The sequence below is a fragment of the Pezoporus wallicus genome, unplaced genomic scaffold (assembly GCF_028554395.1).
Source record: "Pezoporus wallicus isolate ANWC-B61680 ecotype Strahan unplaced genomic scaffold, APGP_CSIRO_Pwel_v1 contig_3952, whole genome shotgun sequence".
Lineage (NCBI taxonomy): Eukaryota > Metazoa > Chordata > Aves > Psittaciformes > Psittacidae > Pezoporus > Pezoporus wallicus.
Window position 1 is genome coordinate 10,710,739 of NW_026635034.1, and position 27,248 is coordinate 10,737,986.

A 27,248-nucleotide genomic window follows, 5' to 3' on the forward strand; every position below is an offset into this window, starting at 1 on the left:
ACCAGGTCTTTGTAGAGTATTGGTTTCTATCAGACCTGAATGCCTGAGAGCTGGAATGAAAAACTGTGTCTTGGTTTCTTTTTATGTTCTTTGGAGGGAATTCTGACTGACAAGTGAATGAAGAGCAAAGATTAAATCTTCCCAGCTCTTTACTCCAGAATGAAATGTTTACAAGTACAAACTTGGTCTGTGTTACAGTATAACAGCATAGATAGTGTAACAATATGGAGACATAGTTTCCACAGTAAATGGTAGGGTGTTTCAGAGAGAGTAAGTGGTGAGATCAAAGGGGTGGTTAGATCTCAAAGGCTACATGCTGCAGCTAGTTGCCCTGCCAAAAAAATATAAATAAATCTGTCAGCACATGTGATAGGTTGTGGTGAGTAGTTTATTGTAGATACTCTTTGTGTTGTGCATTGATTTGAGTTTCTGAGAAAATAAAAAGTGCACTTTTGAATACAAGTTGAACTAGTGGCTAAACTCCTTCCATCCTCAGGCAGTAACTGAAAACCAAGTAGAAGTCCCAGTTAAGTACAGCCCCAAGTGTGGGCTGTATTATGCGCAGGAAGAGCTGCAGCAATACCACTATAAGGTACTTTCAGTCTCTATTGCTTGTTCATGCCTGCTCACAGTCTGCTCTTCTGGGATTGTACAGCACTTTGTGGGACTGTGTTTTGAAATTGATTGGGGGTTTGGGGCTTTTTTTCCTACTAACACTTCCCCTACAAACCCCTCATTTTTTAAGTGTCAAGTTCTCTCTATATTTATCTCTGTGTGTATGTCTTACAGTTGATCCTGTTCCCTAGGTTGGTTTACTTTGCAGCCCCACAAAAGTTTCATGGATATAGAATGTTGGGTGTTAGTGCTTGGAATAAGCAGTGGGGCAAGACTGCCTGGATTTTGTATTGCTGTAGAAGGCATTCTTCATCAATATGTTCTTCCTTAAAGGTCCATATGGCTTTTGATGTCAAGTTTTTTAGATTACTTGAAATTACCTAACAGTAGGATTTGGTAATGCAAATATTTTAGGGCAATAAAGAGGAAGATGTTAAGGTGAAAATATGTGATGGCAGGCATGAGACTGTTGAGATGTTGTGTGTTGCTTTAGCACATAGGTATGCCTGAGGAAAAAAAAAATGCTCAATTTGTGTTTTTTCTCAGTAATATGAACCAGAAAAATACATGTTTGTAATGAATACAGATTTTAAGTTAAATTTGTTGTTGACATTTTAATAATGTTTTATCTTAGCTATATTTGCTGTGACACCATATGAAATTTCTGTTTTTTTTTAAAATGTGATATAATTTGTTTTTCCCAGAGTGCTGCTGTCCTTGCCAGTGAAAGAAATGCTGCACAAGAGGCACGAATTAGTATAGAAAATCAAGTCAAAGAGCTGACTGAAGAAAATGAAAAATTGAAGAGAACAGTTGATGAGCTAGAGATTAAAACTGAAGAGTTGCACAAGCAAATTGATAGTATGAAAGGAGAAGAAAATTTAATGAAGGAAAAAATAAAGAGATATGAGGTAAGTTAGAAAACCAGCCCTTAAGTAGTCTGCTTCCTGTTTGTAAAGGTTACACTGTAGAACAAAATCTGACAAAGGATGGGTGATGCCATTGGGAAGACATCACAAAACCAGGAGGTTGTCAAGAAGCAGGATGCAGTTTGATGACATGTATAGAAATGTATAGGACTTTTACACTGAAAACCAGTGTAAAAGTCACAGCTTGGAACTGGGGAGATCAGTGATAGGCCATAATTGAATATACTTTATAGCTCAGTTTACTGGTCAAATTAAAGGCCTTGCCACTATTTCTAAATGTATAAAGTCATATCATTGCAGGAAGAGAAGCAACGATTAGAAGAAACATTGAAACATGCTGAAAAGGAGGCAAAGGAACTGGTAGTGTTAAAAAGGTCTTTGGAAAGCCAACTGGAAGATATGCAGGTAAGAACAGGAGCATTTTGCAATATTGAAAGTTTAATATTTCTACTTGTTTACCTGAGTTGCAGCGTAACATCTCGTACTTTTTGAAGCACACTGTTTTAAAGTCCAGAGCTCACTGCAATGTTCAGATGTTTCCTGAAAGCATAAAAGCATAGGATCATAGAATAGTTAGAGTTGGAAACGACCCTAAGATTGTCTAGTTCCAGCGCCTCTGCCGTGGGAAGAGACACACAAAAAAAGCAGATCATCATCTAATTTAAATTGTTACCTTGACAAAGTATTTGTCTTTTTTTTTTTGACTCCCATGGATCTAGCAAAACTTCAAGGAGATGAATGGCCAAATAAACTGCCTAAGGTTTTATAAGTGTCTTTTATTATTTTGAATAATCATTCAACTCTGGTTGTTTGTAGGTATTTACATGTAGAGGAATACAAAGCTGTATTTGGATATAAATACAAACAGTAGTAGTAGACAAATGTCAGGAAATTTGCTTCTCTATTTTTATGAACCTTATTTGCAGATATTACATGGAACTGTTATTACAACATGAAACCAGAGAAATTTAACATATATCATAAGACTTGCAATGAGGACTTGCAGCCTCTTAAACTCTGTATGAAATCCTCTTTCTACCTTGCCCCTTAGCCTGTTCAGTATCCAGGAAAGGCTATGCTTTTTCCCATATTAGCCCAGAAATTAATCATGTGGAGATTGGATCTAATTCAGAGCAGTGGAGAGGGATGTTGGCAATATTGTATATGGATGAAGATAGAATTATTCAGGTGGAAAGAAAATTCAGATCTGTTTAGGAAAGAGATGAATATGTATAAATCTTAAAAATTTTCTTATTGGCACCATATTTTGTATCTGAAAAAATTGCAAACCTAGTCTTTCTTTTTTTGCAATTCACCTTTACATGTAGTGAAGAAGCATCTATTTCAACAGTATCAGTTTAGAATTCTTTTAGTTTTGCCACTAGAAGCAAAGTTTTCAAATGATTCTATCGAACAAGTCGGACTCAAGACAGATACATGTACATTGATAGTGGCCCTTTTTTAATTGAACAGTTGTTTTACCTTGCTGTCTTCAACACAAATTTTACATTACTGTTCTGAAAAAGAAACTTCTTTGTAAGTGGATTATAAGCCAAGAGAAGATTGTGTTAACCACTGTGTTCTTATGGTTCAGTTGGTCATAGTAAAAAGAAAAAAAAACCAAGAAGAAAATCCTATTGTGTCCTTAAAATGAAATGTGCTTCAAGAAAATAAGAATTTAACAGTATTGGTAAGGAAGTTTTGTTTCTAAAAAATGATGGTTTTAAGCTGCTGTTCCTTGTAACTCCATTAATAAGTGTTTCACTGAAGGCTTTTGGTCAGTTGTTTTTTTCTTTTTTTTCAAACATGTTTATCTGTTCTACCTCACTGATTCTCCAGTTTTGCTTGTATGTATTGCTGATGGTCTGCACAATCACAGTAGGTGGCGCATGGCTCATCAATGGCTTGTATTTAGCACTGTTCTCTAAGAACTCCGTTCTATCACAGTCTTGACCTTCCTGCACAATATGAATCAGTGTACCATATGCATCTCCTGCATCTTGATTAGCTTTGGGTGAAGATTCAGTTGTTTCTAGCATGACTTATTAGTCTATCTCAGGTATTAGTGTTATGCTAGGTGTGCTAGCATGCTAGTTTTTATCAGTATTTTTCTCCTTTATCAGTTAATCTAGAAAAAAAGAAATATTATATCCTAATTTTTATGCCCAGGAAAAATGAGTGTTGATGAGAAACGACATATGACAGCTTACTTCCCCTAAGTAATATTGGAGAATGAATGAGTATCTGTTGTAATACAGGGTTTTTCTGAAAACTAAGATAATTGGTATTGCAATGCTCAGTTTTCATGAAGATTATTTTTACCATATACCTATGTTATCCAGTTTTCTGCTGGCTACATTTTAGCAAACAACAAGGACATTGTTATTCTTTAGTGGTATTTTCACTATTTGAAGAATAAATGATTCTGTGCCATAGTTACTGGAAAAATAATATAGATCATAATATGATCTGTATTAAGTCATATTAAATAGATTTGAGAAGGAAATTATGCAGAATGATGGGGTAAGAAAACCACCATTTCATCAAGCCCGGAGAACAATCAGCTATTCTGCACTTCTCCACAGACAGTGGTTGTACATTAAAAACTAACTGGTTTGCTAAGAAACAACACTGCTGTAAATTCTTTTTTTCAGTCTGGCAGTTTATGCCAGAGAAATCTTTGCTTTCTTCAGTCACTAATAATTGTGATCTATCAGAAAGGGAGGTTGGAAAGTGATAGGAACTTTCAAGTGATAGGCCACTTCCTTGGCCTAGGAAATTTCCTGTGATTCTTAACCCTGTGATTCTCGTGGCACATCAGATGGCTCAACAGCTACTGCTGCATCACAAGAGGGATGTGGCCATGAGAGATTTTAACAGAGAGGGGGAATGAGAGCGTGAAGCACCTGAGCTTCGCTTCTCATACTCTGAAGTAGTAGTGCCACTGTCAGTTTATTGTTGAACTAACTGAAATCAACCTTGGCAAAATGGAAATTTCTCCTTGGAACAGGTCAGTTACCTAGGAATTGTATTTTCTGTTAAAATAATGATGATTATAACTTCACAACTTTCTAAATTTTAGTGATGTACTTAGTATTTATTTTATCATCCTTTGTAACAAACAGTAAAAATATGGTGATTGAAAATGGGCAGGTGCAGTGTAGGAAAAGTGCAGAGTTTTCTTTTTAGGATGCCAGAATATAAGTCGAAGGATAAAAAGCTAAATTTCAGTCTCGGGCATTTTAGTCTACCGCCTATCTGAAAATCAGGCATAAGTTGGCATGACCTGATGAAAATTTAGGTGATCCACCGCCTGCATCAAGCCCCCTAGTATTATTTTCTTTAGATATTGCTTTTTATTTATGTTTGTTTAAATAATAATATTTTCTATAAGTATTCATACCTATTATAACTTTAGCATTTGCCCTAGTTAGTAGGTGAACTTTCTTCTCATATTAAGTGATTTGGGTGTGGGTTTTTTTTTTGGTTGGTTTGTTTTTTTTGGTTTGTTGGGGTTTTTTTTGGAGTTGATAACTCTGAAGGAGAGAGTGACCAGATTTGCTCTGATGTTTACTTCCCTTTTCAACACACTGGAAATGCAGAACATAGCATCCTGCTGGCACCATTATTCTGCCACAATGTATTTCACTCATCTGTGTCTGCACAGTTTGTTTCTCAAGGATGTGTAAACAAACAGTAAAGTTAAATGATCAGTGCAGGGCTGATGGAGGGAGGTGCACATGAGGTTTTTATAATCTGCTCAAATATGGCACATCAGCAGGGTCCCAAGATTTCAGCAGCTTTTAGAACTGAAGTGCTAAAGTCAAACCTTTTCAAGGTTCTTAAAATCCATTTGTGTCAGCTAAACCAATTCTGGTATAGAATTAAGCTTTACAGAACAGCATCTATTAGCCCCCAGCGTGTTTTAGGATTATGTATGTGCTTCTTAGGCATCCAGCATAACTCCTGTTCATATCAGAGATGTCTTTTATTGATGGGTTGTATAGGAATGTAAAAGACAGTGAATCTAAAGAAATCTCAAACTTCTAATAATTGACAATGTTCTTTCTTTTCTCTTAGATTAATTCTTTTTTGAGATTCTGATCTATGTTGCCTAGAGAAACACTGTCTGTGTTTTCACATTTAAAATTTTTTGAAGTGTAATAAAGTAAGCATCCTAGGTATTAGATATTCAACAAAACTTTAAATGTCCAATTTTAAAATGTATAGCAATGTTTTGGAATGCTTTTTACAATTTATAGTAATTTTGGTTATTTACATTTTTCTGTTAGAACAATTTAAATTCTTCATAATCTGGTTTTTATCAATTTAATGGTGCCTTTCAGGTGTCATAAAAAACAAACCTTTTTTCAAGTCTTGTGGTGTCAGGCCATTAAGGTGTTTTATTATGGAGGGTGAAGGAAGAGGTTAGAGTCACAACATGCAGATGGAACGTAACCTGCAAACCTGCTTTTCTTGTACTGGAATGAACCAGTGACAGTCAGTTATTCTGCTGATGGACAGTATTTAGAAGCTGGAGGGCGTTACATTCTTAAGCATCCTCAGTGTGGTAGCAGATATATTTCGAGCTCCTGTTAGATGAGCATGCAGCATAGCCCTGCACTTCATTCAAAATTTAATCCACATAATGAAGGTCTGATTTGGACATTAATGGCAAAGGTTCTTTCAGGAAGGGGATTTCTGTGCTAAGAGCTGCAAAGGTCTGTTTGCACAGCGTCTGTCACAATGGAACATCATCTTGATTAGGGCTTCTGGACGCTATAGAAGTACAGCAACAGGAAAAAAAAGTCCCCACTAGTTATTGCTCATTCACTGTAGAAACAGATTTGTATTTTACTTAATTTTTTTTTTTTACCTGAGGAAAAAAATCCAAGGGAGTGTTAAAGGGATCATACAGGAAAATGTGAAAGCTAAATGTATGCTTTGCATGTAGAAGAATCATGAAAAGGGTCTACATATGGTGCTGCAAATGTTAGAGCAATGTTTTAGGAATTTATAGGAAGGACAGAGCACTGCTTTGCTAAAACGATGTTTGTCCTGTTCTGGCTAGCAAACTGTAACTCCATAAACTTTTTTCATTATTTAAGATTGTCTTAATGTTACAGCAGCTGTTGCCTGGAGAGTGTTATATGACATTCCTTTAAGACATTAGAAAAGAGAGTCTACATGTCATCATATATGTATGTGTATTTATTTGTTTGTTTATTTCTTCATCCACTGCAGGAGAACATCCGTTGTATTTCACAGGAACGGCAACAGTTAACTCAGCAGTTAAAAGATGAAACTCACCAGAAGGAGCAGCTAAAGCAGATAACAAACGAAATGGAAAATGAACAACGGCTACTGAACAAGACTGTTGAAAAGTTACAGGAGGAGGTATGAGTTCACCCCAAAGAGGCAGCAGGAATCTGATTGTTTTAATAGACAGAAGCAAAGGAGCTGCCAAATTCTAAAGATTTTTTTGTGGTGGTTTTCTTTGTTATGGAGGGGGTTTTTTTGTGTTTTGTTTTTGGTTGTGTTTTTTTTTTTTATGTGTAGAAGAAAGTAAATGCAAACTTTACTTTTAGTCTCCTTATCCTAGAGACTATCAGTAAAAGCTTCTAGGACTGGAAGAGTGGTTGGAACACCACTATCTCAGAATACTGTTGTAAACCAGCTTTGTTTTGTTTAAACAGGATCCCAGATTTGAGTTCAGTTCTAATGTATGCTACAACAATATTTCAGGCTTTTACAGCTGGTTCTCAAAACACTACTGCATTAGACTTCTTTTACCATCTGTGTATAAACCAAGCAACTTAATACTGGTACACTGAAGTATGACTGTGCAATTCATTACATCAGTCAGGTGGAAGAACTGACAGATAAGACAATAGTTTTGCCACACATACCATTAGGAACAAAAACCTTACTGTTTTGTGTTTTCATACTTCTGCATAGAAATTAATTTCTTTGGGATCAAGTTTGATAGATTTACTACTTGACAATACTTAGCTGAATATCAAAGCTGATGACAAAAACTTTTCAGTGTATGAAGTATGATAGAACCTTTTGCAGCACTAACTTAGGAAACAAAAATGTACTTTTTTCCCAGATGTCTGAAATGGTAGAGCTCTCGAGAACATCAACTCTGGAGCTTCAGAACCAGCTTGATGTATACAAGGAGAAAAATCGCAGGGAACTTGCAGATGTGCAGAGACAATTGAAAGAGAAAAACCTTGAGGTAGAAAAATCACGCTTGGCAACTATGAGAATGCAAGATGAGGTAATGACTTCTGTGTTCAGTGACAAATTCTAACCTTTGACCTAGAATTCAGCTAAGATAGTTTTCAAGACAGTGAATGTTTGCTATAATGCTTTTTGCACTCCATCATAAGAGACTGATCTTAATCATCATGCTTTTGAGTTTAATTCTTCATGATAATGATCAACATATATCTTCTGCCAGGGAAATAGGGTTTCCTGTTTATGACAGATAAATACAGTATTTGATAAATACATCTTAAGTGATATGACAAGAATTCCATTGATGTTTTGCTGCTTTGTTAATGCCTTTTTAATGTCTGCTACTGAAAGAATTGAGAATGTGGAAATATTCTTGAATTAGAAAAACCCACCAACCCACAGCAGTTATTTAGAGAAGAAAAAAACAAACACCCCACCCCCTCAGAAATAAATCAAATTCTGGCTCTAAAGGAGCTGACATATATTCTGCTCTTCCTTTGTATGAACTGAGTTGCAGTTTTAAATGACAAAAGTGTCTGTGCAACCAAGAATCAACCACAGTCTTGAAGTGTCTACCTCAGCATGTAAATTTTACTGTAAAGGCAATCCAGTCTTTTAAAGATCTACGTATACTTGTTCTGCCGTTAGAAAGGCTATGAGAGTACACTGGCCACAGAGATTTTCTGTATGTAGACTATTTTAATAGTTTGATTTTTCAAGTTCAGAACTTCTCTTGTGTTGCTCTGACCCCTTAACAGACTTGGGGAATGGCTTTAAACTAAAGGAGGGTGGATTTATCAAAATACCTATCTAAATATTAGGAAAAAGTTCTTTACTGTGGGGGTGGTGAGGTGATGGCACAGGTTGCCCATAGACATTGTTGGTGTTGATCCCTGGAAGTGTTCAAGGCCAGGCTGGATGGGACTTTGAGCAACCTGATCTAGTGGAAGGTGTCCCTGCCCATGGCAGGGGATTGGAACTAGGTGATCTTTAAGATTCCTTCCAAACCAAACTATTCTGTGATATATGTTAGCAATTATGTCATTGGCAAAATGCTATCATTGAAGTGCCTCAAACACATAAACTACATAATATTTAAAAGCTAAAGTAGTGACAGTCTGAAAATTAAAGGAACAATATTGTGAAAGTTCAAAAGATAAAACCATTTAAAAAACCGTGAATAATTGTCACTGTAAAACCTGTAGTGTGAAGCATCTCTTTCGATACGTTATTTAATCCAAGTTTATTTTCCTGATGCCATCTTGTGGATAAACCAAAAATTACTATGAAAAGCATATAGCTCAGTGCAATTCCTGTAACACTTCGGGATCTGTCATGTTTGTAGTCAGTCCCCTTTACTGACATAATTAACTTATAGAAAGTACAGTTTAAAGTGTGTTACCATCTTATTGTTCCAGATGCGTCTTATGGAAGAAAACTTGAGGGACCATCAGAGAGCCCAGGATGAGGCAATAACAAAAACTCAGTTGCTAGAACAGACTGTGAAAAGCTTGGAGTATGAACTGGAAGCCAAAACCCACTCAAAAGATGATCGGGCAAGGCAAATCAAACTAATGGAGGTAAAAGGCATTTTTCAGGGTTGCTTGCTTATTAGAACTGGTTAAAATAATTTTGGTGTTTCACTTGGATTCTGCAAGTCCATGTAGTACTACTGCAGGAGTTATTCTGGTGATCTGTTAGCATATCTGTTGTAGCGTGATGTGTTCTAAATTGCAATTGTTCTTTCATTGGTTTAATTAGCTTTCATTTTAATTAATTTCTTCTGGAGTTTATTGGGCAGAATTGTATTATATTTGTTCATAGGCCCATCAGAACATCAAAATAATTTAGATGTGTAAGTTCTATGTAGCATCTAATATAAATCCATTTCTGGATCCTAAATAACACTGTTATTCTAACTATGTTGTTACGGGGTTAGCTTCATAACTGTTTAGTTCAACTAAGCTGTCTTTTGACTTTCATAAACAAGTATTTTTGTTGTACTTATATACTCATATGAAAAGAGATTTGTCATCCAACTGTATAATGTAACTTAAACATTCTAAGAACAGTCTCTAGAAACATTACAGAATTTCTGTTACTTTATGGAGATTGGTGGGAGTGATTAGAAAAGGAAATGAAACTTCTGTTTTATTTCCATCACACAGTTCCCTTTGAAAGCTTATCTACCTGTAATCTCTTTTTCCTAGAGTCTGTATGTTTTCAGACACATTTCACTTTTCAAGCATAGTCTTTCAGACAGTTTGAGTCCTTGAAGTGTAAGGAAGAATGCCCTAGTAGTGATCTGAAGAGGAATAAGAAAGTAGTATGTTGAAATTACTTTTCTTTGTTCCACTTAGGACAAGTTATCTCACCTGGAACTTGAGCTTGATGAAGAAAAAACTAATTCGGATTTGTTGTCTGAGAGGATCAGTAGATGCAGAGAACAGGTACTTGAACAAGTTTTCCAACTGGTGTATAATGATGAAGAAAAAGTCATATTAGTATTACAAACAATATTGATTAACTGAATAATGATGAGTAATAGGTTTTATATACTGTACTTAAGTGGAGTATGTAAATCTTAAAAAAAGAAGGTTCACAAACTCCTACATGTCATCACAGACCATTTTTTTTCCTGTTTTCCTAACTGGAAAACTGACACATGGCATATAAAGGCTGGAGACCAGTATCATTCTCTGATATTCTTAATGCAGTGAGCTTTGTCAAGTAATGACTAATGCATGCAGTGATGATGCTATATTAGGTTTGGTTCTAGGTGATGAGGCTAGCAGAGAAAGCTTGTTGTAGAAAGTATTTTAGGTTGAAAGATCACAATTTTTTAACTTCCTGAAAAGTAGGCCACCATTATTAGAGTCTTGATTTCAAAGAAGTAGCTACTTAGGAAATTGTGGAATTAATTTGTGAAGTCAGCCAAACTGAAGGTGCTGACCAGTTTCGTCAGAGAGGAAGCTTTGTTTTCATTACCAGTATAAAATCTGATTAAGATATATCAAATATGAGACAGTTGGAAATCGTTTTCCACAGAAAAACATTAGTCATTAGTTCCAGAAGTGTTGTATGGGTATATAACACAGAAAGAGGGGAAGGATTTAATAGCAAGATTGTATCTCATGGGACAGAAAATGTAAAGATAAAGTGAGATTTGCCAAGCTATATGAGACATATCATAGTAATTCAAGCAAGTAACAAAAAGATTCTTGGCTGTGTAAGTAGGAAAAAAAAGTTGTGGAAACTGTATGATGAGGTGCATCAATCAAGATAAAAAGTAAGGCAGGTATGCCTCTTCAAATAAATACGGATTTTGCCTCTGCCTTCAGTAAGGCCAGTGAATATGCAGGTGGGGGAGAGTGAAGTGGGCTAATGGAAATGGGACCATTAAGCTGGAAATCAAGTCTTAAGAGAATTAGGAGTTCATTGTTCTGAAGAAAGAGGTCTGAAAGAAGTGACCTATGAAATTATAGGTCCTGTGACAAAAACTTAAAATAAACCAGAAAAGTAGAGAATAGTGCCTGATGACTGAAAAAGTAACCAGAGCATCCATGGTCAAGTACTCAGTGTTATGGAAGTTTTTCAATAGTCAGTGGGAACAAATATGGTGATGTGGCTGTCTTGGAATATCACTGTGCCTCAACAACATTCCTTGCCTTAGTTTTACTTTCTGAAAGATAGGAAACTAGCGTGTAACTCATTACAGCCTGTTGTCATGGTTTAACCCCAGCTGGCAACTAAGCACCACACAGGCACTTGCTCATTCCCCCTGCATTGGGATGGGGAAGAGAATCAGAAGAGTAGAAGTGAGAAAACTCATGGGTTGAGATAAAGACAATTTAACAGGTAAAGCAAAAGCTGTGCACACAAGCAAAGCAAAATAAGGAATTCATTCACCACTTCCTGTGGGCAGGCAGGTAGGTGTTCAGCCATCTCCAGGAAAGCTGGGCTCCAGCATACCTAATGGTTACTTGGGAACAGCAAACATCATCACTGAATATCTCTCCCCCCCTTTCCTTTTTCTCCCATCTTTGTATGCTGAGCATGATGCCTTATGGTATGGGATATCCCTTGGGTCAGTCAGCACCAGTTGTCCTGGCTGTGTCTCCTCCTAGCTTCTTGTGCACCCCGAGACCTACTCACTGGTGGGGTGAGGAGCAGAAGAGGCCTTGACACTGTGTAAGCACTGCTCAACAATAACTAAAACATCCCTGCGTTATCAACACTGCTTCCAGAACAGAGCCCCATACCAGTTACTATGAAGAAAATTAACTCTATCCCAGCCAAAACAAGCATGTATCTACTACTGTAGGTTTACATTAAGTACTATACCTCATTACCAGGAGGCAGTTTGCACTAAGATCATGTTTCATTTTTCTCTCTTTCTCCAGAAAAAAACAATTGCTGACATTCTTTGGAGTAGCTTTAATTTCAGAGGGAGAACAGAAAGTAAAATCTGTTTCTATGTCTTTTCAGTGAAATTGTATATCCCACTAAGACAGCTGGAGAAATTTAAAATGAGTGAGAGCTCAGCTTTCTTTCGTGCACCCTTGAAACACTACTTTGTTGGGACCCAGGTTGCTGAGATTCTATTTGATTGCAATATAGTCTTTTGCTGTTATTACAATGATATTGTACAGACTCCGAGTCTGGGTGAAATAGAATGTAAAGGACATAATAATAGTGTGGGAATTAGGAATTAGGAAGCCTTTAATACTAGAATCTATGCCTGTGTTTTAAACCTAGGATAAAAGAACCTCAGTCATAGCTGCACTTGTGGGTTCTATAGTAAGTTAATTTGCTAACAGAATGGAAACCTAAAATGCAAATGGGTGACCAAAATGTTACATAATGGGTAAAAGGCATGTTTATTTTGAGGTCTGGAGTTTCTCATTTCACACATGAGTTACAAAGGTTGCTTTGTTTTGATTTTATGCCAGAATGCCTAAGTAGTCAAATTACTAAAGAGTATTTCAGGGTCTGCTAAGCATTTATAATGACATGAGAAATTATAGTGGATTTGTTTTGGTAATATCTGTATTTCTGTAAATGTGTTATGTTTGGTGGCAGGTTTTTTTTTAATTATTGCATGTTACTTTAATATACTGATAATGAATTACAATACTCAAATTTTGAGTAAAACGAACTTGAAACAACTGGTTTTCTTTTACATACAGCTAAATGTTGGAATAAACATTGGCAAGGCTGGTAGTTCACATTTCATTTACCATGAAATGTTAGCCTTTTTTAATTTAAGCACCCTTTTGAATCTGGGAATGGCTGCATGCAACACTGTTCTCATCTTCCCTACTTCATTCTTGAGAAGTACCACAAAAAAGCGGAGACAGTAAAAAAAATTTGAGGGCCAAGGTGAATTGTATCCTGTTAGGTTTTAAATGATAAGGTATTAGCAGCTCTGGAAAGAGCAAGATGGTCAACAATCACAAACACATAGAGAGCTGAGTGCTCAGCTGCCCTTTGAGTCTGAAGGGAGCAGGAACAGGGCACGTGTTAGTACATGATGGGCTTTTTCCCCCTACAAACAAGTGAAATGAAGCACCTCTTGCCATTTTGGTTTTGCAAACAAAAATGAAAAATACTCGATACCCTCATCAATTCTTGTATTCTGTGAAAATACAAGCATGGGTCTATTGACTTCAGTAAGTGTGAAAAATGGACTAGTTAGTTTCCATGACAACTTTAGAATAAATACTGAAGGATAAAATTGCATTGCATCATTCACTTCCTTTTGGTAAAACAGTCCCAGTGGATAGCTGTATACCTGCTCTAGCTGGCACCAGCTGTCAAAGCAAACAAATGAAAATGTGAAGGTTACTTTTCTGTTACGAAGCATAAAAGGGGGTTTATTTGGCTTTAGCTTGTTTGTTTGTTAAATGTTGGGGGGTTTTGACACATACTTGAGAATTGTGTATGTATGTCTAGATAAATATATGTAGTTATATATGTATGTTTTACATTTCCCTACTTGGTATTAACAAGAAACATAAGCTGTGAACCTAGTGTGAGGTGGTAAACAATGGTGATAATACCTACAATATTACTAGAAATCAAATTGTTTTCACTAATAATGAACTCAACAGCTGCTTCCAATCCTAAAGCTGGCACAAAATGCTGTTACATCTAATAAAGCCTTGTAAAATCTGATACTATTGCTTTTCTTAAGTCTTTGTTGTTAGCATTCTTCAAGTCCAGCTGTGATAACTGTTGCCTTAAGCTGCAGAAAAAGTTTTTTCTTCTAACATAATTAGAATATATTACATCTGGGAAAGGTAGAATGTGATGCCCAAAGCTCCAAAGCCTATCTTAACTGCTGTGAAATAAGTGAAAAGTTTGAGCACATTTTGGCAGTCGACTGCTTTTTTCCTTTGTGTATGTTAATTATTTGTTTACGAATGAAAGGTGCAAGGAGATAAGTGAAAACAGTTTCCACCTCTCCCATACAAGAACTGTGTGCTGCTGCTCTTCTCTTTTTACAAGCTCTTGTATATATTTGCACATAGCTTTCTGGTCCTAATCAGATAGTACTTTTTTCCTCTCTCACACTGTTTTTCTGTGAGGTTGCTTTTACCTTGAAGTGTCCAGCAACAGTAGCAGTTATCTTGCAAATATAATAATTGTCCTCTAAATAATTCCTTAATTTGAGATCTTGGGAAGGTTACACAAATTTTCCACAGCCTTTGAGCACAATAAGAGCACAGCAGAACTTTAGAGTGGTCCATTAAACAAGATCCTACGTAAAACAAGCCCCCTTTCTTAACAGTTGCATTTTTAATTAGTCATTCATTTTACTGTGAATTTTGCTTTATTTTTTTCTGTCATGTAAAATGTTTTACTATATAATGTATATTATTATCATCATCATCATCAGGGTCCTATATGAGAGCTTTTAGGAAATTGCCCAGCTGTTGAGAACAGAACCACATGCTAATATTTGTAGTCCAGTGACTGTTACGACCTTAGTTTTCAAGGATGCTTTATAGTGTTCCGAAACTGTACTGTGACATAGTATATGCAACTGCATGTATTGCTACCATTGTTTGTATTCATATATTCATTCCAAAGCTACAGGCACAGTGTAAATGACTTATTTTAAACATGTGATTAACTAAACAGGTATCTTTTAATATTATAATACGGTTAAAAAAAACCAACAAAACCCTAAGGTAAAATTTCATCTGCTTCACTTGTTTGACCTTCACATTCTTAGCATTGCTTTTGGATTTTTCTATGCAAGAATTCCTAATGGCTTTTAAATGACCTTTAGTGAGATAGATCTGTAACTTAAAGCTGCTTAACTGTGGTGGTGGGTTTATGCAAGTTAATATGCAACTGTCATAAAGCAGGAAAGAGTAGTGTGGCCACTGAAACATTTGTCAGTCTTGGAGATACAGTAATTGGCATAGATGTTCCCTGTGTTCTCCAGGTGATATTCATCATAGTAAACATTGTGCAGGGAATAGCACAAATGCTGTGGTAACATTTACTGTGCCTGCAAAGGCATTTGTAAATACTTGAAGGCAGTCTCAGCAGGAATGAGAAAGAAGAAAAGTATTTAGACACTACAAACTTTTTCCTCTAACTCCAAAATTTCATTAGCAGCTGTTAGGCAGTTTAGAGTTTCTCTTTGATCATCAGAATCTTTTTTTCCCAGTCAAGTCTAATAGAAAGTTAAACTAATTCTGTATCCTTATCTCAATTCTGTATTGATGAGGTAGTTTTTTTAACATCTTACATGTGGAGAATTTACTTCCCTTTTGGTTATTGAATACGCACCTGTAATATTTATAGGAACTGTAGCAAAAGTTGTGTTTTAACAAAAAAAAGAAGAACCACCCCCTCCCCAAATCCAGAAGCTGGTGCTGTCCTGGTATGAAAGACAGAAAAGGAACTGGAGGAGGGGAGCAATCAGTCTATTGAAAAAGAGCTTTTAGTATTCTCACAGACACAGAAAACTGTAATTGTCTGTAAAGTGTCTCACTGAGTTGTAGGCACTTCTCTAGTACCAAACCTCTAAAGTAGACTAGTCAGCACCTTAAAGGTAAGATGCCATTTCAGAACTTCAGACTTAAGAATAAAGAAAACAGCTGCAGAAGGTGTTTGATGACTGTTATGATGTTCTGAAACACAGTTACCTGGCACATGATGTCTCATACAACACGTTAAAAGTTCAGTTCCCTTCTATAGAATATAGATATACTGAACCTCAACAATACTCAGTGTGGCTGGAAAATACCTAGAGTAAGCACTAGGAATAACATGGGCTTCCCAAAGTGGCTTTTTAAAAATTATTTTATTTTCAAGATTCTAATAGTAACCTTCAGCGGAAATCATGCAAATGTCTTGAGTTCGAAGAAAGAGCAAATTTTTTCTCATTGCATAGGTATATGTAGTTTATGTATTGGTGTTTATATATATATATATACACACACATAGCCTCATATAGATAAATGTAAATGAAATATTTAAAATTTCTGTCTTCTTTCTATAATAGATTGAACAAATGAGGACAGAGCTGCTTCAGGAAAGGGCTATAAAGCAAGATTTGGAGTGTGACAAAATTTCATTGGAAAGACAGGTAATTATAATTATGGCTGGCATGTCATCACACTGGCAAGATGACAGGGTGGGTATCTGCCTTCATTAAGACATTCGAGTAAACATTTAAGGAATGCATTTAGTAGCTGTCATTATCCCACCATACTGTGCTGCTGGAAGTATGTTTTGGTAAGAATAGATTAAAAAACATGCATCTTACTACTGATTCTCAAAATAAAATACTAAAATATTGAATTAAGTCTAATCTTATTTTTTTTTCTTTTCTTCCTGTACCCCCTTTTTTAGTTTGAGGTGTGTCACAGTTTATGTATTTCATGTACTAAACATTTGCACTATGCAGGGTGGTTGGAGCTAGGTGGTCTTTACGGTCCCTTCCAACCAAAACCAGTCTATGATTCTATGCATACATATGTTTTATATAGTATAGTAAGACATTTTTGTTGTGGTAAAAGCAGGCATCTCTGTAGCACCAAATCCTGTCTATACATTTGAGGATCAAAGACATTAAATGTAAGAAATGTGACAGTTTGATATGGGATGCTTGTTTTAGAATAAAACTGAGATATCAAAATAGAAATTTCAAAAAGGCACATATATAGAAAAGACTGTAGCACATTGCAGATGTGGCTGTCCAATTTAGCCATAAATCCTTTGACCACTTTTTGAGGAGCTGTTCTTTACAATTTTAATAATATTTCTGGAACAGTGTTCAAGGTAGATCATAATTTCAAGCAGTTGTGGTTTTTGAGTATTTTCTTCTGTAGAAGCAAACAGAGAAAAAGTGAAAAATGGCATGCCTCTGAAAGAAAAGACACAAATTTGACAGAGAACTTTACTCTCTGTTGTCTGGGGAGGAATGTGACTTGTGTAAATATCTGTGACAGAAAGTACATTAAAAATACTTTCTAGGTTTTTGCAGCATTTTGTTCTGCAGCTCACTAGTCTTTGAAAGTAAGGTTATTACCATAGACTCTAGCTGAGATCCAGAGGAAAGCTGTCTTAGCAAATGATAGTATTACTGTCAGTCCCAAGAACATAAACCAGACTGTAATGGGATTTTAGAGAACATGTTTCTACCAAACACCTGATTTGGTTCCTTAAATTATGTGAAATTAATCCCATCTTAATCGTTTGAAGAAAAAGTAATGCTGCCTACATGTGTGTCTTTATATTTTGGATCTGAGTTTTCTATCATAGCTTTTTTAGTTTTGAGATCCGAGATCATGGTTTGAAGCTGTGTAACAGAGAATATGGAAGAGTTCCTGGAGCTTTTTTTAATTAATTTTTTTTTTTTTAATTTTATTTAATCATCAGGTCGCCATTAAAAAAAAACAATTATCTGGCCTCATAAAAACTAAAGTGTAAATCTGGGCAAAAAGTGTGCTTTTACAAATCATGAAGCTTACAGAGTTTTTCAAACTATGTGGTAAAAGTAGCATTATATATTTAAGAAAGGGAGGGGGAAACCCACAGTAAGAGCTTTGATAGAGTAAAGCAGTATTTGATGCAAGTAATTTCTTTATCTAATTGTTTTAGCTGTATACCAGTGAGTTACAGGGAAAGAATACCCTGCTTGACAAAATAACTGTAGAGAATGAGACAGATCCAATGCTATTTGAAAAAATGTAGCGTATTAAAAATGCTGTAGGAAGGGGTTTGCAAATATCTGAAGTGAAAGGATCCATTATTTTTAAATAAAGCATTATTTTGTAATAAAAGATTTGTTTGTAGTAAACAGTAAAATCTCACTGACTTGGGTTTGGAGTTTTTTTTCATATTTCCTAAATTAAAAACATACTGGTCACTTTATGATTGCCTGGATAAATTTAGTTTGTGTTAAGGTGATACTTGATTACTACATATATGCTGATATTAACAAGTATGTTCCAACTATAGAACAAAGACTTGAAGAGCCGCATCCTTCACCTGGAGGGTTCTTACCGATCCAGTAAAGAGGGACTTGTTGCTCAATTGGAAGCCAGGATCACAGAGCTAGAAGAACGACTTGAAAGTGAAGAGAGGTGAAACTAATCATATTAAGATGAAAATATGCATATTTATATTTGTTAATATGGCTTCTTACTAATATTAAGTCTCTAATACAATTAACTTTTTTCTCACAAGCAAGAAATTAAAATGGTTGTTTCATACAAGTATTGCAAAATTTCCTTTTCACTGAAAGAACACTAGATGTTCCCTTGCAAATTTAAAGCTGACCACAGTGCGAACATGGTTCCATACCTCATTATATTATCAATGTCTAATATCAAGTAACAGGCTTAGAAATACAAGCTATAGTTTAACACGTCCACATTCCCCTTAGTGGTTCAAGCTTGTGAACAAATTTCTTAATGTGTTACATGGAATCAATAAATCAGAGCAGGGGCCATTAGTGTTTATCTGAATCTTACAAAATTGCCAAAGATTTATGTCAGTAGGACTGGAAGTATTTTGGTTCTTTTTTTTAATAAGCCTCTCTTCTATTTGTTTTGTTTCTAGGGACAGAGCTAATTTCCAACTAAGTAACCGCAGACTTGAGAGAAAAGTGAAGGAGTTAATGTTGCAAGTAGATGATGAACATCTTTCACTGACTGATCAAAAGGACCAGGTAGAGGGAAAGACTAATATGCAAATATTTGATACTAATTCTACTAGGATAAATCATCATATAAAAAACATATGAGACTAATATAGGTAGATGCTGATAAGTCTATTTATGAACACCCATTTAGTGAGATTCACAGTTCCTATTGTCACCATGTTAGTTTGTCTAGTACTAAATCATTACTCATTTCTAAAATTATAAAAAGAAGGCACTTACAGAAGCAATGCTATAATTAAAGAAATAAAGCCAGTAACAGACAGTTTGTGATCCTATAAATATATACACCAACATAATGATGCTATAAATATCTACGCTAACAAATATATTCTGCTTTGCCATGGTTAAATACAAGCTATAAGTGTTAAGCATACGTTGATATTCGAATAGCAATGTGCTCTACCATTCCTGTGGTCTTCATTGGTTCCTTGCTTAAAACATGGTTTGTTTCAGTATGTGAGTCAAATAGTTAATAGTCTGCCTAGAGAATGAAATATGTTTCAATTGCAGACATCTTTTAAGAGAACAATCCTTTCAAATCCTGAGGTTTTGAAACATTTTAGAGTATCTGTCGGATAAAGTTGCTTAGCTTTGACATACTAATAGCTCCAGTGTTCCCTTACTGAGAACCAGCTCTTGCTATTGCATAATATTGTTTTACTCCACCGAAGGTATGTTTGCTTGTTGGTGTTTTTTCTTCATAAAAAACTGTATCCCATCACTATTCGCAAAGTCTAAAGCTGGCTTTTGAATAATTCTGAAGCATGGGATTGCAGTGTCACTACACTGGCAAAGTTGTGTCTTTATTCTCCCTCTCATAGATGCTGGAAGAATAAAATTCCTTTATTAAAATAGTCTTCTAATCAGCTGACATGTAAATATTTCAGTTGAGTTTGCGTTTGAAAGCAATGAAACGTCAGGTTGAAGAAGCTGAAGAAGAAATAGACAGACTGGAAAGCGCTAAAAAGAAACTCCAGCGAGAACTGGAAGAGCAAGTAGACATAAATGAACAATTGCAAGGACAGCTTAACACTGCAAAAAAGGAATTAAGGTAAGATGACTTCTCAGACCTTACAATTATCTATTACACTGCCACTGACAAGACTAATCTCTTGCCCCTTTAGTCCATTAAACTGTAGGCTTCCTCTAATAGACCTCAAGGTTGTCATAAGCTGACAGTTTAGGAGACAGACCTGTGAAACTCTTCTGCGTTTCCTTTCTCTACGAATGTTCTCCAATTCTTTCCAGGGTGCTCTAGATGTTCAAACCTTCTTTCTAAGATATGCATGCTGCATCAAGTCATTGAGGCAGGGAATAAAAAATGGTTAAAAAATTGGTGGAACTCAATACTCTTATCATTTGTAGTAATAAAAATTTCCTGTTGATGACTGAAAGGTACAGCTATCCTGTGTTAGTTTTCCTCAGCCATCTTTGAACACTTCAGTGTGCAAGTTTTATAGTTTGCACTCTCTGTAACTTTAGAGGTGCTTGAAAATAATGATCTTCATTCTCTTGCATGTTCCTTTCATATAAGATGTAGTCTATGATAAAGTACCCCTATTGGAGCACAAATTTCTTTGGCATCCTTTAAAAAGTAAATCCCATCAATGTTTTTAACTTACATAAGTGTTTTGCATGTAGATGTGCAATTTTAATAGCAAAAATATATATTTTTGTTTTAGTAGACTGAAGAAGTCACCAAGTAAAGTGTTGGCTGATTCTGATGACGATGAAGATGATGATATCAGTACGGATGGTGACAGTCTCTGTGAAGTACCTTCAGGAAATAACTTTTCAAAAGATGATGATACTAAAATCTAAATAAGTATGATGTGGATCCTTGAAAGTACTGGAAGAATAACATGAATTATCAAGAAACTTGGATATTCTAAAAGCCAAATGACATAAAGGGATTTAAGTGTTGGGAATATAATGTTTCCATCCATACTGTGCCATTTTCTCACTTAGATCTCTGCTATTTATTATGGAAAACAGGATTGCATTATGAAACAGGTATAGAACACAGAGAGATAACTGCTACTGAAAACATGGGATGTTTCACATTGGAAGTGTGATTTTGCTAAAATTCTGCTTAAGTAAAAAGCCATTTGAAAGTAATTCAAAATTAGTTTGTAGTTATTGATTTTCCTTAAAATTAAGGAAACCACAAAGGATTATTTAATAATTGTAAGTAGGGGGAAATTATGTATAAAATGTAAATATTTTAAGCCTAATCTTTTCATTGATTAGTACTATTTTGTAAAGTTTTAAATGTTATATAAATCAGTTTCATATGTAAAGTACTTAAATTTATACTGAACGCTATATTTGGATTTTACATACAAAAAAAACAAATGAAAATGTATTCAATTTTGTGCATTACAGAGCTGATTCACAATTCCTGAGCCAAGAAGTACATTTGCGTTTTTAAACCAATGCAAGCTTTATTGTATGTATTCTGTATATTATAAATCAAATGTTAATCCTGCCTGTGGACTTTAGAAGGAGTGTCACATCTGCATGACGAGTGTGGTTTGCCTACAGCTTTCTTGTAAACTTTGTTTGGAAAGCTTTCTGTTCTTAGTAGGGAAGAATGAGAATGAGGTCAGTTATTACTTGGCATCTTTCATTTCCTGAAATGGGCTTCATACTGCCAGAGGCAGAACATTATAGTCCTGCTGATTTGAGGGCATCAGGACAGGCTTGTCTTAAAGTCTCTAACGAGTCCCACTTATTCTGGTAAAATTACTTGTGGTCATTGAATTAAGTACGTGCATAAATCTGTTCATTAATTGATCCAAAAAATTTATGCAGTTGGCAAGAAATTGCATGTGGGAAACACAAAGCGTGTAATCCAATTTTTCTTTCTAAGCTGTTCTTGGCCATCTATTTGTGGTGTATTGCAGTATGTGGTCATATATGCAGATATATGTTAGTATTTCAATTTACAGAAGTATCTGCATTTCAGGTGATCCATCTGTTCAACAAACTTTGAGGGAAACTAAAAAAGAATTGCAGATTTTATTTCAAAAGCATTTTCAATTTTATTGCTGTAAATACTTTTTTTGCTATTTACATTACACCAGACAGGTTTTGCCACTTTGCAAGTACAGAATTTTAAGGAAAAGGGACTACTGTGTAATTTTGTTAAGAAACTCTAGCTGAGTCCAGTTGAATGTTAGTATTTGTCCACAGTTACAGGTTAGTGAGCACTTTTTTGTTGAATGGAGCAAATAATTGTGTAATGTAATTGTAAAAACTAATTCAAGCTGAAGTTGCTGGGAGCTTCCATTACTCCCAGAAAAACATGTACTAAAAAGGACAAATTTAACAACTCTGAAAGTGAGGCTGATAGACTTGGTTATGGCAAAAGTCCTGACAATGGCAGTAGCCATTTTCATACAGATATGTGAAACGAAACTCCTGCCTGCGGGATCAGAAATACTATTAATGCATAGCAGGTCACAGATTCTTTTGCTCTTTAATTCCATTCAACTTGATTTTGATGGTTTGAGATACATGAAAAATTATATGAATGGCAGTTGTAATACTCTTAATCTTGTATATCTTTTCAAGTAGTATACATACTTTTTGCAGTACTCGCATTACTGTTTTGACAGTGCAGAAAGAGACTTTCCTCCAAGAAGATCTGTACTACGCTGTACCGACAATCATCATATAACCTGCTATGATGTATTTTTTGTTGTTTTATTTGCATGTTTATGTAGGTTTAACTTTCAACAATGGATTCCAGGCTCAGTACTCTGTCCTAATGTTCACAGACAGCTATTATTTCAAATCACTGGAAGAAAATCCTTAAATATTACATCTACCTCCAGTTACAGTAAACTGTAAAAGAAAAAATTCACTTAAACAATCAGTCAGGTCTTTCACTTCTACTTTGTACGTGCATGACTGAATATGCGCAATATGACAACTGAATTTCTTATGGAAAATACATGTGTTTAAAATATAACAAGAAAATAATTATCTAGGAAATACTGATGCTATAAAAAAGTTTCTGCATTTTCTTATTTGGATAGTTGCTTTCTAACTAGTAAAGCAGGTGGCACATGTAATATCTAGAAGACTCCTTTTCTCATTTAACTTTCACTATAAGTTTGAAAGAGGGAGATGCAGCTTTGCAGACTCCTAGTGGGAGATATCCTGCTTATTAGATCTCCCCCTCTGTCTTCATGAAAAGAGCTGGTCTTTAGTTTGTTCATTTATACTTGGCACTGACATTTCCTCTTTGGAGTTCTCAAACAATATGATGAAAATCAAACAAAATCTTAAGATGTTGAAAAAGATATTTCAGCTCCTTCACAAAACAGTTGGTAGTTCAGTTTCTCAATACATGCTAGCTGTGATAAGGGTAGGATGTATATGTTGATTGCCACAAAATCCCCACTGATAATAGTTTAAGGATGTCTGATGTAGTTTTTCATCAAAACTCATTTCAAGGTTTAGTTTAAAAAAATGTTCCCAATATTTCTATATAATCTATTTGTAAATTAATTTCAGAAGAAGTTCTTGACTCATAACAGGAAGCAAGAGGGAGAATATGTGAAGAAACGTGGTTGTGAGACAGTCCCTAGAGGTTTGTGCAAGCATCAGTTTCTGGTGTATTAGACATGGCTTGAATTCTGAGCTCTAGAGACCTTCAGTTTTCTTTGATATCGTAATATCTCATAAACCCAAGCTTTTGATACAAGCCTAACCTGATGACTTGTATAGTGGATGCTTCTCTCTTGAGGTAAGTAACCTATGGTGAACAATGAACTTTTTGTCCTCTCTGGGATTAATGGCCTTTCATATCCCACAGAGGTTTTGACCATTTTTTGTGGTGAGTTTTCTGTGAAAAAGTATTTCCTTCCCATTAAAGTTCTATTCTGTCTAAATATACATATTCTTCAAACAACAGTGTAAGATTAATGTTGCCATATTCAATTCCTGACAATTTGTGCCTTAAGAAGACTTGCATGGTCATTTATAATTCCTGGGTTTGAGAATCAAATCCAAGTTGTTTTTGAGGATCTTCATTAATCTGTTACACTCTGGCAGATTCACTTTGTTTTCTGAGCCTACTTTTGTAGATTGGGGAATACAATTTAACTTCTACAAGAGTGTTTTGATGTTTTAAACCACTGACATTTGGCAAATGTTCCAAGATCTTTCAATGGCAATTGCTGTACAATGCAAAATATGTAAATGTAAAGCAAGCAAACAAAATCCTTCTGTCCTCCAAAGACTCCTCATTCACTGTCCAACTAATAAAATTAAGTATATTTGTCACATACATTGGATTTTAATGCCCTTGAGTTTGGAAGGTATCTCTTTTCATAAAAGCATTAAAGTCTTTAAGACATAGTATCTTTTTAGTGCATATTAAAAAAAAAAGGGAAAAAGTCATTCTATTGCTGTCCCCTCTGCCTGGTTCCTTGTGCTGCACTTTATTTAAGAAGACCCTATCATATGCAAATATGTTTTTAGTTCAGTATTGTCAGTTGCCTTTTATTGTTCAGTCACCAGGCAGGTTCACCCTCCCTGCCCAAATGTAGATAATCTTATGGTGATTAGACTATAATTTATTTATTAACCTGCATACTCCTCCTCTGATTTATCCTCATTCCTCTCAATTTAATTGTTAAATACTCTGATTTATAGCTGATTTTCTGAACTATTCCAGAAGCCATGTACATTCCTCATTTTTCACAGACCAGCTGTGTGCTTTGCTGAGTGAGCTATACAGTGCAATAGCTTCAGTTTTTTGGCCTCTTCTGGATCATGCAGCATATTTCAGTAATTAAATGTTGATGCTTTTAGCTTCCTGGAGCTTTCTATCCTATGAGTAGGCTGCACATTTCAGCTGCTTAATTTCTACCAACTGCAGTTATCGAGCAATATTGCAAAATGTTCAAAGACTTTGGTGAAAGAGCAACATTCTTTAGAGATTGCCAGAACAATTTATTTGTTCTTTTTTTTGTGTAAGGTGCTGAATAGGTCACTTGTTTAACCCCCTGACCCTACTATATAGCAGGGAAAACTTCACTGTTGTTTCAAAATTTATTTGTGAGCATTGGACTATTGAGAAAAAGGTGTAGATATGAATAGAAATGGAGTGGGGTTTTTTTATATTACAGGTTTTTCTTCTAACATGTAAGAAAAGAAAGACTTAAGAAGGGGAGTAAAGTTCAACAGACAAGGTCAAGTGCAGTAGTGAATTGGGCTCACCGACCTCAGTAGAAGTGACAGCACTTTAATGCTTAGTACCAGTGAACCTTATGTGAGGTCACCAGAGACTATGTTTTATGTAAGGGGAAGCACTTGATCTTTTCTCCACAGGGCAGAGGGACCCAAGAATTCAAGGATCACCTCCTCCTGGAACTAGGTGATCTTAAGGTCCTTTCCAACCCTAACCATTCTATGATTCTAATAACAATTTGCTGTCTTATTCAGATCCTGAAGTTTCATGCCATTAGCGGAACAGGCAATAAAAATCAACTTCAAGCACAGGTGGATGATGAAAGTTTAAGCTCTTCAAGTTGCCAGTAAGAAATCTGTAGGAACACTTCTGTGTCAGTGCAGAAGAGGGACTCATTACAGGTAATCTGAGTTTTTCTGTGCTTTCTGTGTACTTGCACTTCTACAGCAGAATTGACTTTCTGAACAACACTTTATATATTAGGTTACAAAGCACTAAGTTTCACTACACTAGTTTCAAGCAGACCTTTTCCTTTGGCTGCATGCAGTCTGGCTAGAATGAAAACTATCAATGGCATAACGTGAAGTTATGGAGAAAATACAGCTGGTGTGAAAGATGAATGCAGGGCCCAGTTCTGATTGATTATGACCTTCCCTTCACGTTTCTTAAAGAGTCTGGTACTAAACGTTGCTTAAGCTATTTTAAACCTAAAGACATATAATTTGGGCTTGGATGGGTATAAGATTTTATTCCCAGGGAAAGCCTATAAATGTTCAAGATCAGGATGGTACGGAGCACATTGAAGTAGTGCAAATTGAAATGCCTGTTTCCTGTATACATTTGCAAAAGAGTCCAACTGAGGCAAATGATAGTGCTGAGAAAGGAGCAGCAATATTTCTGATACTTATGTGGGTGCACTGTTAATGCAGACTGATTAGCTGCATAGCCCTGTGAGGCATGGGTAGTTCTGTTTTGCAAAAATGCTTTCAGTACCTTCAAACAATGGATAGCCAAGTGCCCCTCAGTATCAGAAACACGTATTTTGTGTCACTCACGTTTTAGCTTCATCTCTTTTTTTCCAGAAAGAAATGTGGTTCTGTGTTTTCCCTTGATTCTGCTTTTGGTCAAAGATGTGTCTGTATTTACTTAGATGGGGTTTTTTTTTTGTGGGAGAGAAAGAAAATTGTTGCCCTTGGAGTGGAAAGAGAGATGAAACTGTCTGGGACTCATCCCTGGGAAAATTCAGTCTGTGTCAGAAATTAAATTTACTTTTCTAAAAACCAGTTCCACTGTGCATAGGAGAGGTGAGCTGTTGACAGAAAGTTCACCTCTGACAGCCGCATAGCTGACTATACTCAGCCCAGTATGGCCTTTGTTTTCCTGGGGGATAAGGACTGAGACCTGCAACTTGACTTGGCTGAGGCTGCCAGCATGTGATTTCTGTAATATAGAATCATAGAATTATTAAACTTGGAATGGACCTTAAAGATCATGTAGTTCCAACCTCTCTGCCATGGGCAGAGACACCTTCCACTAGACCAGGTTGCTCAAAGCTCCATATAGATGAGGCTGAGATTGGTATACTTTTGATTTTGTTTTAAGTGTTTTGGTTAAAGCACAGCAAATACTGTTTAAGGAAAAAAGACTCATTGGGTATTTGTGAGTAGAGCATGCAAAAGCAAATAAATACCTGTGCACGTACACACATGCTCCGAAGGCAGAGATGCTGTGCTGTAAGTGCTGTATCAGCTGATTTGGTGCCTGCCTGAAAACATAATCCATCTTGATGTTTAAAATTGATGCACACATTCAGTGGCGACAGTCACACTGTGCTTACTGTAAATCCTTCTCAGCGCAAACCACCTTCATCTGAGTTCTGGCATTTTCTTGGATATCTGCTGTGTGAAAGAGCTTTTTGACAGAGGCCTAAGAAGCCTCTTAATTTGTCTAAACAAATTAAAACAAAAAGGAAAACAAAGGAAGCTGAACCATCCAGAGAAGACAGGGTGCTCTAATAGTCAGAATTAGAACACTGAGATCTAGGAGGATTCTAATCTGTTTGAGC

The 27,248-nt window shown here is 35.8% G+C and overlaps 1 protein-coding gene across 2 annotated transcripts in view; it reads left to right on the forward strand.

The window, feature by feature from the left end:
* CGNL1 (cingulin like 1) overlaps nucleotides 1-23,014 on the forward strand; it is a 44,590-nt gene extending 21,576 nt beyond the window's left edge. The window contains exons 8-18 of one of the 2 annotated variants that reach the window (XM_057398332.1): nucleotides 1,320-1,526; nucleotides 1,845-1,949; nucleotides 6,789-6,941; nucleotides 7,657-7,827; nucleotides 9,206-9,367; nucleotides 10,148-10,237; nucleotides 16,312-16,395; nucleotides 18,273-18,397; nucleotides 18,876-18,984; nucleotides 19,866-20,029; nucleotides 20,661-23,014. In XM_057398332.1, the coding sequence (XP_057254315.1) occupies nucleotides 1,320-1,526; nucleotides 1,845-1,949; nucleotides 6,789-6,941; nucleotides 7,657-7,827; nucleotides 9,206-9,367; nucleotides 10,148-10,237; nucleotides 16,312-16,395; nucleotides 18,273-18,397; nucleotides 18,876-18,984; nucleotides 19,866-20,029; nucleotides 20,661-20,799 (1,509 nt within the window). In that variant the 3' untranslated portion in view covers nucleotides 20,800-23,014. The remainder of the gene's footprint in view (nucleotides 1-1,319; nucleotides 1,527-1,844; nucleotides 1,950-6,788; nucleotides 6,942-7,656; nucleotides 7,828-9,205; nucleotides 9,368-10,147; nucleotides 10,238-16,311; nucleotides 16,396-18,272; nucleotides 18,398-18,875; nucleotides 18,985-19,865; nucleotides 20,030-20,660) is intronic. The other variant, XM_057398340.1, reaches the window with a different exon arrangement.
* Nucleotides 23,015-27,248: the final 4,234 nt, after the last annotated feature.